Below are 12,935 nucleotides of genomic sequence, written 5' to 3' on the forward strand. Positions count from 1 at the left end.
GTATTGCATCAAGGGAGAAATAATAAATAGTTGTATTGTAATATTTTCTGATTTTAATAGATTATGTACTTCTTTTATCCAGACTGTAGTGCATTTAACCGCAAACTTAATCCTTAGATTTCCTTAGTTTGCATGTTCTCCCTGAGCCTGGGTGGTTCTCCGGGTTCCTCCCACAGTATTAAGACATGCAGGATGCAGGTTGGGATAATTGCCACTGTGAATTGCCCCCAGATGTGAGTGTGAGCTTGAATGGTTGTTTGTCTCCATGTGTCAGCCCTGTCCAGGGTGTCCATGGTGTGCCCCCCCCCACCAAACTACACAAGCACATACTGTCCTCGCATATACAATCTCGTTAGTTGTTTTTTTTTGTCATTGGCTCCGGTACAAATTGATGACAGACGCGTTGACTGCAGTCTGCATTCAAATGAAGGTTGACATGCCGGAACAGTAAATCTGTAGGATGAAGCACAGCTGCTGTCAAGTTGTTGCTCAAACGGCACGCTGCCTGGGGCGCTTTCACATGAATGCGAGACAGACTAAATTATAGTTTGTGTTGTAGCGTGTGTGTGTGTGTGTGCGCGCGCGTGTGTGTGTGTGTGTGTTGTAATTGTGCTTATTCCTCTGCCAACTTCGCTGCGGTGTAAAAACTAGATATATATAGATAAGATCTATATTCAATTAATTACGCCATTACGACTGTTTGGTTCTAATTGCTATTAAATAGTCTGATGGGAGACAGAGATGGCGACAAGGTGCATTTCTGCTGGAGCAGGTGGCGAGACGCAAAGAGGGCAAAAGAGGCGAACGTTTGCGCACGCGTAAAGCATGCATGCGCGCACACTTATGCTCTGGTTCATATATAAAGGAGAGCAAACAGTTGAACTCTTTCGGGGGCAGACGGCAAAAATGACAAGTACGCGGGATGCTGCGCTCCATCCAAGCGGAGCCCGCTGGGCGCTTTTACGCACGGCAGCAGGTCCGAGCTCCTCCAAAAAGACCCCGCAGCTTCCCGAGTTGATCCTGATCCTCTCAGTCATGATGCTCGTCCCGGTCCAGCCGGCATCAGCTCATCCTCAGTGTCTGGACTTTGAGCCACCTTTCAAACCGCAGTGGCACCTGGAGTTTTGCTCGCAGTACGAACAGTTTGGCTGCTGCGACCAGAAAACTGACAACATGATCGCGGAGAGGTACTGGGACATTATTGACCAGCTGGAAGTGGCGGGTTATGAACTGTGCGAGGACATGTTGAAGGAAATCATGTGCCAGGTAAACTCTTTTTTTCTCCCTCTAAAGGTAGTTTTCAGGATGCTGCTTTGATGGATGGTGAATCTTAGTGAATCTTAATCATTAGTGCTGAAGTTTACTGCAGCCTCTACATATCAGCAGAAACCTTATCTAATCAATAAACTGTTTGTAACTTCTCTAAACTGTCCATCACAGTCAACAGTTCTCTGTAAACACTTGAATTAATTTGAGTTTTATCAAATTAAAACCATCATTATTAAACTTATGTTATGCTTGTATTTGTAAAAAGATCAGTTTAGGCATCATGCAGCTAATTTAATTAACTTAGATCTGTTCTGTTTCTTCTTTAAAATGAACATTTCACAAAACTAAGCACCTACATTAGATAAAACTCTGACAAGTAGATAGATAGATAGATAGATAGATAGATAGATAGATAGATAGAAATACTTTATTGATCCCCGGGGGGAAATTCTGGTGTTACAATAGTAAAGCAGTAAAAGTGACCACCACCATGATGAATACAAAAAAATAAATAAGCAAAACAAAAATTTAAATGTACAAAATGTTGCAGGTAAAAAAATAAATACAAAGTGTAATATACACTATAAACAGTACGTGCAAACCAAATGTAATGTGCAGAGTAAAACCAAAGTGCAAGTGAAATAAAAACTGTAGTGCAAGTTTTAAAGTCCAGTAGTGACATGTTCATGTTGAATGGCAGAGGGTGCTGAGAGCTCTCTGCCAGCCAGAGGTGAGTTATTGAACAGGGTTATGGCTGTTGGCAGGAGGGATTTCCTGTATCGGTCCTTGTGACAGCGGAGCTGAACCAGTCTGTTGGAGAAGCTGCTCCGCTGTCTATCCAGAAGTGGGTGAAGTGGGTTGTCAGTTTGTTCGTGGTCCTCCTTTCCACCACCACTTCGAAAGTGTCCGGTTTGCAGCCAATCACAGTTTGTTCAGTCTGTTGGTGTCGCCAGCTCTGATGCTGCTCCCCCAACAGACCACTGCACAGTACAGGGCAGTGCTCTAATCCAGAGTATTTTTAATGATTTTAAGTGGATGAATCTTAAATTGCTGAAGTGCCCTTTGTTGATAATCAGAATACATCTTTGTCCTATAATGCAGTGGTTCTCAAACCTGGGGTGAGGAATCCACAGAGGGGTCTTTGGGGGGTTCCAAGGGTCCCAGAGATGTGGGGAATGTTTTAACGGAGTGTCTGTTTGTACCGGGTTGCAAATAGCCAGACGGCTGCTATTTGGTTATTTACAGATAATGATTAATTCCTCTTCAGGTCATGGTGGCAAAGTGCCCCTTAAACTTTCACTCTAAATGTCTCTCATGTTTGCTCCATCCAGGAGTGCTCTCCATATGCCGCCCACCTCTATGATGCTGAGGACCCATACACACCAGTCAGAGAGCTACCCGGCCTTTGCTTTGGCTACTGCTCTGAGTTTCATGGCAAGTGTCGGCATGTGCTTAAATATTTAACTGAGAACCAGCTACTGCAGGACACCTCTGAGCGAGATGCGTCCACGTTCTGCAGCATAGTGGGCTTGTCCGACCAGGACTACTGCTACCCCAACGTTTTGAAGAGCCCTGACCTCAACGGCAACCTGGGACAGGTGTCTGAGGACCCCAGAGGGTGCCTCCAGGTGTGCCTGACAGAGGTGGCCAACAACCTGAGGAACCCCGTTTTGATGCTCCACAGCAGCGACGACACACATCGCATGTTCATCGCCGAGCAGGTGGGATTTGTGTGGGTGTACCTGCGTGACGGCAGCCGGCTGGAGCAGCCCTTCCTGGACATGAGCGGGGAGGTGATGACCACGCCCTGGCTGGGGGATGAGAGGGGCTTTCTGGGCATGGCCTTCCACCCAAAGTACCGGGCCAACGGACGCTTCTTCATCTACTACTCTATCCAGGTCAACAGTAAGCTGGAGAAAGTCAGAATCAGTGAGATGAAGGTGTCTGACCACGACATGAACATGGCTGATCCTTACTCAGAGAGGTACGCATTTACTCCCTTCATAGCATCTGAGGTCTGACTGATGTCTACACCTACTGCAATTACCCTTTGAAACGGCACCTGGGCATGCTTAAACATATTCTACATAAACAACCTCAGTCAACTGTCTTTTCAAGCTTTTCCATGGCCCTGAGCGACCCAATGATTTTTCTCTTTTTCATTTAAAGCAGGAGGGGTGGGGGTTGCAATTTTCTGGAAAGAGCAAAACAAAAAGCCAGAATTTGACATATATACAGCTCTTCCCTCTCTGTCCTAAGCCCCTCTCAGCAGACGAGCACGCGCTGCATACGTGTAGGAAAATGAAGTTAGTAGCTTCAACAGACCATGTGGTTCCTTATTATACCGTTTATATTTAAACATGTAAACATGAACTAGAATTAACCGCAGCCTATGGTTAAACTATTAACTATCTTAACTATTAACTTGATTATTAATATTCAACACAGCCTCTCATCATCTGCTTTCATGGTAAATCTATGGACATAAGCTCACGAACCACTAACGAAGCACAATTAGATTTTACAGGAAAATGAAATTAGCAGCTTCAATCATCCCATCATGATTGTGATCCCGCTACTGTTATAGAAAGTTACATAAACTTAACTTAAATTACTTAGATTAGCTCCAGCCGTGAGCTAAACTATTAGCAACATTCAACAAAGCCACTTATCAGCTGCTTTCATGGTAAAATAATGCACATAACATATGGAGGTTGTTACAGAGCCAGACGACCTGTTTCTCCCTGTTTTCAGTCTTTATGCTAAGTCTTTAAGGCTTCTTAAGCTTCATATCTAACAGACAGACATGAGAGCAGGATCGATCTGAACATCCATCTGTCTGCCAGAAGTCAAACAATCGTATTTCCCCACAAAGACGCACCTCCATTGTGAAAAACCCTTCCCAAAACACTCAGCACATATCACTAGAAGTAGGTGAGAAAATCTGTATTTCTGTATCTTGAGTGAACAGACTTTATTAGATGCCTGAGGCCAGCTCTGTTATCATGCTCTCTGTTAGACAAATTTATTACTGCACTTGGAATGAGTAGCGCACACCAAAGCATCAGTGTTGAAAAGGCTGAATGAATCATGACCTGCAGATGGTCACACCTGTGTTTGTTCTGAACTGCATCCTTTTTACTTTCAGGGTCATTCTAGAGATCGAGGAGCCGGCCGCTAACCACAACGGAGGCCAGCTGCTGTTTGGCCTCGATGGATATTTGTACATCTTCACTGGGGATGGTGGAAAAGCTGGGGATCCATTTGGGAAGTATGGAAACGCACAAAACAAGTAAGGTGCTCCAGGTTTCCTCAAGCCTTATTTTATTTGATCTATTATTACTATTTTAACAATTTATACAATACTTTAAACTATTTCAGCTGTTTATCTATTACTTTAGGCAAACAGTTCCAACTATTTACTCATTCCCATTAACTATTTCAACCATTAATCTAGATATTTCATGTTATATCAACAGCTTATGCAATGAATGCAACCATTTTAACCAATTACCCATTACTTTAACCTACCAGTTTTAACTGCTTTCGATTACTTTTAGCTAACTATTTCAAGGATTTCTTCACTTCCTTTAGCTAACATTTTTTTTGCAATAGTTGAGCTGCTCTGAAAGCTTTCCACATATTGCCTGGAAGCTGCAAAAGTACCTCTGGCTGGGAATCACTGCACTAGAAGGCCTATCAACTGTTGCTAAATCCCTGTTTTCCTACCCAGGACCGCTCTGTTAGGAAAAGTTCTCCGCATTGATGTAGATGGAAGTGACTCCAGTGGGAAGCAGTACAGGATCCCCCCTGATAACCCATTCCTTGGCAACCCAGATGCCCGGCCAGAGGTGTTTGCATACGGAGTCAGAAATATGTGGCGATGCTCCGTGGACCGCGGGGACAAGGTCAGCCGCTACGGCAGGGGCAGGATATTCTGTGGAGATGTGGGTCAAAACCGCTATGAGGAAATTGACATTATTGTGAAGGGGGGAAACTATGGATGGAGAGCCAAAGAGGGCTTTGAGTGCTATGATGTGAAACTGTGCTACAACGCCTCCTTGAGTGAGTATTTTCTGTTCATGTGAAACTTCTCTGATGATAAAAATGAAAAGCTTTTTTCTGATGCTCTCACCACTTGTTATCTCCACCATAATGGACCGTTTTCAGTCTAATTTTGATGCTTCAAATTTTAGTTAAATTCAGTGCATCTTTCTCTGCCACCACAGATGACATCCTCCCTATATTTGCATACAGCCATCATGTTGGGAAGTCTGTGACAGGGGGATATGTGTACAGAGGATGTGAATCACCCAATCTGAACGGCCTGTACATTTTTGGAGACTTTATGAGTGGGTAAGATTGTGTTGATCTGAGCCAAATACTTTACTCCAACTGTTGGGCGAAAAAAGATCTTTCTGTCTGCAAATTTGTCCTGAATCTTTTCAGGAGTGAAGGAAAGAGGCTCAGTTTTTCAGCTCGTTTGATGTTACCTATGCACGTTTTAATAGATTCAAGAGCAGATAAAAGATACAACATAATTTGCTTATAATGTAACCATATATAAATATTTTGCTTGGGCACATGTCCCAACTTATTAACTGTAATTCATACTTTTAGACTCAAGGCTTGATGTGGTGTTTTATATTTATACTCAGGCCTTGACTTGAATGATTTAGGGCTCAAGCAAAGCTACATCTACGTCTAGTCTTTTACTTTTAGCCACAGTTTGGCAAAAAAACATTTGAATTTCTTAATAATCAGGATCATCCTAACAACATGTTTTGTCTTGTTTGTTTAATCAGGACAAAATCCAAAGTGTGAAAACAAAAATTCTCTGCTTATGTGGCTTGAGCAGTGACTTCCTGCAGTCTCCACCAAGCAATAGTCTGGGTTTGTCCATATTAGAAAACAAATGAGATATAGCTGTTTGCTGCTGGCTGTAGCTCCAGATTTAGCATAAAGGGATGAGAGTAAAATCAGTCTTCTCATCTAGATTAAGTTCATTATTTGCACAAAAATTCAAGTGAAGCAGTCATTCGCAATGAAAATTGTAAATCTCAGGGTCCTTCCAACAATCCTCAAACAATACGTCTAAAGAAGAGAAACATGCAAGTAAAAGTAAAGAATCTAAGACAAAAAGCAGAAGTTAAATACAAAAATAAAATATATATAAGTCAGAACTGTTGAGGACTGTTGAGGGCAGGATATAGACTGTAAAAAGAAAATGTCCCTTAATGTTGAACTATTCCTTTAATATTTGAAGCAATGTAGTTTCTTCTTCTACCAGAAATGATTGGCTTCTTAGTCTTGGTCGTACATCATCCTCAGTAGAGTAAAGTGTTAATTCCTGCCTTAAACATAACAACAAGCCGCCGTTGTTTGGTTGTAACGATAGAAGTGATTCCTTGCAGTCGAATCATGGCGTTAGAAGAAGATAAAGCAACTGGACGCTGGAAGGAGAGGAGCGTGTGCATGGGTGACACTAAGACGTGCTCTTTTCCTGGACTCATCAATCATCACCACAAGTTCATCATCTCGTTTGCTGAAGATGAAGCAGGTAACATTCAACCCCACCTCTCTCTCTGTGTCTATGCACCAATTTAACGTTCCTCATGGGCTGTTCATGCCGTTTTCTTAGGGGAACTATATTTTTTGGCCACTACGTATCCCAGCGCCATGTCTCCTTTTGGAACGGTTTTCAAATTCATGGACCCGTCCAGGTGGAGTATCAGTCACAGCTTACATTTACATCTAACTATTAGAATTACAGTGAAAACATCAAGTCAATAAATGTGGATAAGATGAATGAGTCATTTTGTAGATGCTGCTGCTGCGTATCTCAAGTGTCCGTCAAGCATTTTAAGGCCTTTTTGTTCTTACAATTATATTTTCAAGGATTCTCGTGGCAGAAAAGGCAACATGAGACTAACTGAGGTCCAAAGACTCTCATGAACATTAAGTTGTTGTGAGAGAAATGTAGTTTTGACAACCATAATTTATGCCCTTTTAACCATAAATTTGTATCATGTTTGTCCTAAAACTAATGAAGAGTCCTTTATTGACATAAAATTACCTCATTTAACTTTTACAAATCTACTTCCCCTTTAAAACGTTTCTTTTTGTGAGAGCTTTCGGTAATGTTTGATATATTTATGTTTTTATTGTTCTTATTTATCTTATCTTTATTCTTTTAATTGTTTTTATGTGCTTTTATCCTCATTCTTAACTGTCTTGCCTGGTTTTACTTTGTTTTATAAATCACTTTGTAACATTGTTAAGAAAAGTGCTATATAAATGAAGTTCTTCTTCTTCTTCTTCTTCTTCTTATTATTATTATTATTATTAACTTTTGCAGGAGAGCTCCTCCTGGCAAATGTAAGCAGAAGCAGCTTCCTGTCAAAGTGAGAGGGAAAAAGCTTCCTTTTGTGCCCAGGGAATGTAAGTCACCTCAGTTTGCCTTTACATTCTTATTTTACATCTTACTATACTGTAATTTAATGTCTAATTTTTAAGATGTTTGTATATCAGACTTGCTGATGAAGCCATTTGGAAGGGATTTCTTTTTTTTTTATTGATTGAGTTTGTCTGAAAACGTGGAGCCTCTGAAATTGTACCTTATACTGAAATATGTGCACGTTGCTTTTCATTTTTTTGAGTAAAAAATGATTTTGTTTCAGTCAGAGTCAACTAAATATGAACAACATGTTTTCAAGTCAATTAAACTGATGTTAGAGGTTAGTGTAAGAAGAAATCTGTTCTGTCAAGCCAACAAATTGTCTACAAACAATGTTTATGCTTCAGTATGCTTGTCCTCAACAGACCCTGCTCATATATGTGACACACTGAGGTCATATATAAAACTATAAAAAGCTGTCTCTAATTTTACATCAAACATACTCAGAAAAGAAAGAGGCATAAGAGGGAAGTATTTCAAACATTTAGGACTGTTTTCTGAGCCAAATATTCAGCCCAGCTGTGTAAAATGCAACATATTTAGCTGTGTTGAACAAGTAAACTGACAACGGAGGCTCACTGACTGTCTGTGCCATTTCAGTGACTGTGCTGAACACAAATGAAAAACCTACGAGACCACCACCAAGAAAATTCAAACTCACCACCAAACCACCAGTGACGAGCAGCTGGGTCAAAGCTACAAGACCTGCGGCCACCGTGGCGGTGACGGCAGCAAACGCTGTGCAGCTGGAGTGGAAATTAAATGACAGAAAGAACAAAGCGAGGAAGAAAGATAAGTTGAAACCATGGAAGAAAAACAAAGTGGCAAGCAAGCTGTTCGCTGACACAGGAATGAAGAAGAAAGCTTTAAGACGGAAATCTGAAGAAAAAAAGGCCACTGTGATAAAACCTGAAAGTGACAAAGTCAAATCAAAGAAGAAGAAAAACCCCAAGAGCCCGAAAGACAAAAACAGTATAAAACTGATACAATCTGCAAAAGAATTTCATGTTGTCATGAATAAAACGAAGACAAACGTTAATGTGAAAACAAACAGAACGATGCAAAACAAACCTCAGGTAAAACGCAAGCAAGCGAAACATACCAAAGCACTTTAAAACATTCTGTGAACCTTCTTTTTGACTGAGTCATGTTGTTGTATGTTTTTGTTTGTCAAATAATCTGTGTGGACTTTCCTGCCTCTAAGGAATTTCTTGTTGGATGAGAAGATTGATACCACTCATGTCACAGGTATATATGACGCTATCCGCATGAGCTAATTAGCTTAGCTTAGCATTAAGACAGGAAGCAGGCTAACAGCTGACCTGGCACCATCCAAAGGTGACAAAACCCACCTACTAGGACCTTTTTAAGGTCACGTTTTAACACGTTATAGCTCATTTAGTTAACATAGGTCCAGGCTTACTTATTCCTCTGTTTCAGGGAGCGTGTCTATGTTCCCACAGTTCTAAGTAATCTAACTATATAATAGAGAAAAGTCTGTGTGTGTGTGTGTGTGTGTGTGTGTGTCTGCCTGTCTAAAGCCTCTTTTCTCCTCATTGGGTTAACCCTAGCCCTCTAACCCTAACACACACACAGACATACTTTTCTCTATTATATAGTTCGATTACTTACCCTGTTTCCCTGTTTTGTGCTAAGCTAAGCTGACTGACTGCTAACATTAGCTTCATATTTACATTACAGCCATCATGGTGTGTACTGTATTCAGTTAGAAAGTGAGTAAGCAGTATTGGCCGATTCCTACAAAGGACACACAACTACAACTGTAGCGTGCAATTATGCATGTAATGAGACTGTTTTATTCTCGACTGTTGTAAAACTGGTCCAACCACCCTGTCTGTATTTAAAGCATATCAAATAAGTCTGAAGTAGAAATAAGCAACAAACAGAAGCAAAACCTTCTAACTAAACCAAAGCCCTGTGTTGTTTCATTGCTCTAATTTTACAACACATGCAAGTGTTAAAAATAAACACTAGAAAGTGTCTGTGTGTGTGTGTGTGTGTGTGTGTGTGTCTCAAAAGCTCTCTGTAATTAAACTCCCCACCGCTGATCATAACTGGAACCGCTGCGCCTTCTATAATGACTGTTGTAAATGTAAGTCGTGCACACTGAGGTTAAATGAATCTGGCAATCTAGCGTTTTCTCTGCTGCCAATCCTGAAACCAACATTGTGTATTTCATAATCCTTGGAGAGCTGAAACGACTGTACATGCAACTGTGCTGATTCTGGTGAAAGAAAGGTTATTCAAGAACATGTGCCCTCTAGATAAACGCTGCCGTGACTGCTTTCATAACATAAAATGACATAACAAACATACCATGACATGGCTTAATCTCACTGTACCAATGACAAGTCATATTTTAAGGTAGAACATGATGTTTGCTGTGTTAATAGCTTTGTGTTTGATAGATAGACATGTACTTAGTATACCATACACTAGCACTCATGTCAAACATGTTCAAACAATGGAAGTCTTACTGTTGCATGTAACCCTAACCCATGACATTAACATACCATACTGGGACATGGCATCAGTTTACAGGGCAAGGCACGACATAACATGTATGACATACCTCATACCATACATGACATATCATGATGTGACACTGATATATCATGACATTACATGACATAAATAAATCATACCATGGCATGATATAAGACGAGATGGCATTAATATGTCATGATATGACATCAGCTTGACATGACATATTCTAAAGTTAACATACCATACTGTGACCATATCATGACTCCACATAACATGACATTAATATTACTACTCACAAAAAGTTAGGGATATTCGACTTTCAGGTGAAATATATGGAAAATGTAAAAAGTTAATGCGACAGTGATATTATATCATGAAAGTAGGGCATTTAAGTAGAAGCATGCAATGGTAATTTCTTCATTTTAAACAATTTATTTGAAGAAAATCTAACAACAGTGGTAGGTATACCACAACAAAACATGTTCAGTGTCTCAATAAATTGGGATGTGGCCAAAGGACGTCCACTCCTCTCCTTTCTGTGACTCTTCCAGTCTCTGTATCACTGTTCCAACCTCCTGATGACACTCTGTGACCCTCTAAGCTCAGTGAACACCTCCGTCTGAGGACTTCCTGTTTGAAGCCTCCAGTGTTGAGGTGCTGCTGATCAACTGTTAGGTGTCGTCTTGGTCTCATGATGTCAGAATGTGAACAGCAGGATGAGGAGGACTGTTTAAATACCAATTCTAACTGAAGCAGGAAATGTATTGGTGGATTCATGGATCAAACCTGTTGTGAATGTTGCTGTTAAGCTTCTTGCTAGAGAACAGCAACTGGTGCAGAAAGTACTGAGACACTGAACAGTTGGACATGTGCATTCAAAGGTTTAGAGAAGGTCACATTAAGTTCACCTGGAAAGGTTAGAATGCATTTTAGGTTCATCCTGAAATTTCACCTGAAAGCTGAATATCCCTAACTTTTTGTGAGTAGTGTATGTACCATGCTACATGAGATAATGTGGCATGACATAAACCATTACATGAAATCAACATACCACAACGCAACAAGACACGGCACAAGATGACCTCATATACCATGACATCACTTGAGCAAACAAACCACAAACCCTCAAGAAGATCATACAAAAACAGATGTGCTGCTGAAACATAGAGATACATAGAGGACACATGCCATCATCAGCTCTCCTTCACAGTCAAATTTTATTCATGCTTGTTCCACTCTGTGCTGATAACTTATGTGTTGGATGCTCTGAAGATGCCACTTACGCCAACAATAAACCAAAGCAGTGTGAAATAAAAGTATTTTATTTGTTTATTTATACTTTTAAGGACTCCTAGCACCTCACCACTTAAATGTCACAAACCAGCTCTGAAAATCTAGCATGAAATGTAAATTATACTGATTAGATTAGAGTAATTTAAAATGATGGTTCGGAGGTCTGGAAATATAAAGTTCTGCAGATTTAATGCAAGTCTACTATATGTCTTCCATATGGTGTAGAGCTTGTTTGAACCCAACACATCCCTCCAAATTACAGACCTACATAACCATATACTTGAGCTAAAAAGCCACCAATTTAGAAAACACAGCTCAGCTTGTTGTACCTTTGACTCTACCCCAAAAAAAATGACTGTTTACTCTGAAGTACCCATTTTGCCAGGATTTGGAGGCCAGACAGATGTGTGGCTCTTTTCCTGTTGTGCAACAGCTCCTATCAGCTCTTGTCGTTACCTGCGGCTGTTTTGCTGGAGGGGCGACCCTTTGAAATGTAAAAACAAACCGCAGCACTTTTCAACTAACAAGGCCCTCATTGTCACACAGCACGATGCTTCCCCCCCACTTTTAAATTAGATGTTTGCACGCTTCAGTGTTTTGTCATTTTTGTTGAATTCCTTGCAATGAAGCGGACATGTAAGGAGCTGCCCAGCACTGAAATAAGGGACTGATTTAAATGTTAGAGATCATCCTCCGACCGGGGCATCCAGCTGCTGCACTGATGACAGAGGGTTCAACCCTTCTGTTGTGCCTTTGAGCAAATCGATGAATCACTGAACCCACTGGAGGGAAAAAAATCTAAACAGTGTGTCACAGTGGCAGAGTAGTTGAGTCATAAAGACAAATTCATGTGTTTTTGTTTGCATGCTGTGTGGGTTTTCTTGTGAGTGCTCTGGTGTTCTGCTGCCGCCTAAAGACATCCAGTCAGGTGGGTTGGAGATTATTAGTGTACTGTTCAGCACAGGGAATGCAGTATTTTCTAAGTACTATTTACAGTATCATTTTGGCAACAGTGAGCCTTCATGAAGCCAGAAGAAATAAAAAAAACTGTTAAAAACAGATTTTTTTCTGTTGATCTGTCCAGACTCAGATTAGTGCATTTTAATTTGTCCAGTACTTTGAAATAATGTAATTCCCATTAACCTTAATTAAAGGGCATGAGCAGCAATACATGACATATGAATATATATATTTTTTTGTTGATTACGTTTCTGTGCGTGACTTTCTCTTCTTAGTCCACTCATGTCAACCGTCTGCTGCTGCAATATGCAAAGTTGGCTGTTTAAAACAACACATTTAAAGGCTGAAATGAAACAAAATCTTTTACATGAGTAGCGAAAAGTTATATTGAATTATATGAAAATATCCTGAAATAGTTTTATGCTCTTCTAATTAGCACATATTAGCA

At 40.5% G+C, this 12,935-nt stretch overlaps 1 protein-coding gene across 1 annotated transcript; it reads left to right on the forward strand.

The window, feature by feature from the left end:
* The first annotated feature begins 906 nt into the window (after window positions 1–906).
* hhipl2 (HHIP-like 2) lies at window positions 907–9,195 on the forward strand. The gene is made up of 10 exons (XM_070842453.1): window positions 907–1,266; window positions 2,601–3,253; window positions 4,418–4,561; window positions 5,003–5,334; window positions 5,499–5,625; window positions 6,684–6,829; window positions 6,911–6,992; window positions 7,628–7,710; window positions 8,327–8,698; window positions 9,167–9,195. The coding sequence occupies exons 1-10, from the start codon at window positions 907–909 to the stop codon at window positions 9,193–9,195; spliced, it is 2,328 nt and encodes a 775-aa protein (XP_070698554.1).
* The last annotated feature ends 3,740 nt before the right edge of the window (window positions 9,196–12,935 follow it).

This window comes from Pempheris klunzingeri, chromosome 13 (assembly GCF_042242105.1).
Source record: "Pempheris klunzingeri isolate RE-2024b chromosome 13, fPemKlu1.hap1, whole genome shotgun sequence".
In the NCBI taxonomy this organism is placed as follows: Eukaryota; Metazoa; Chordata; class Actinopteri; order Acropomatiformes; family Pempheridae; genus Pempheris; species Pempheris klunzingeri.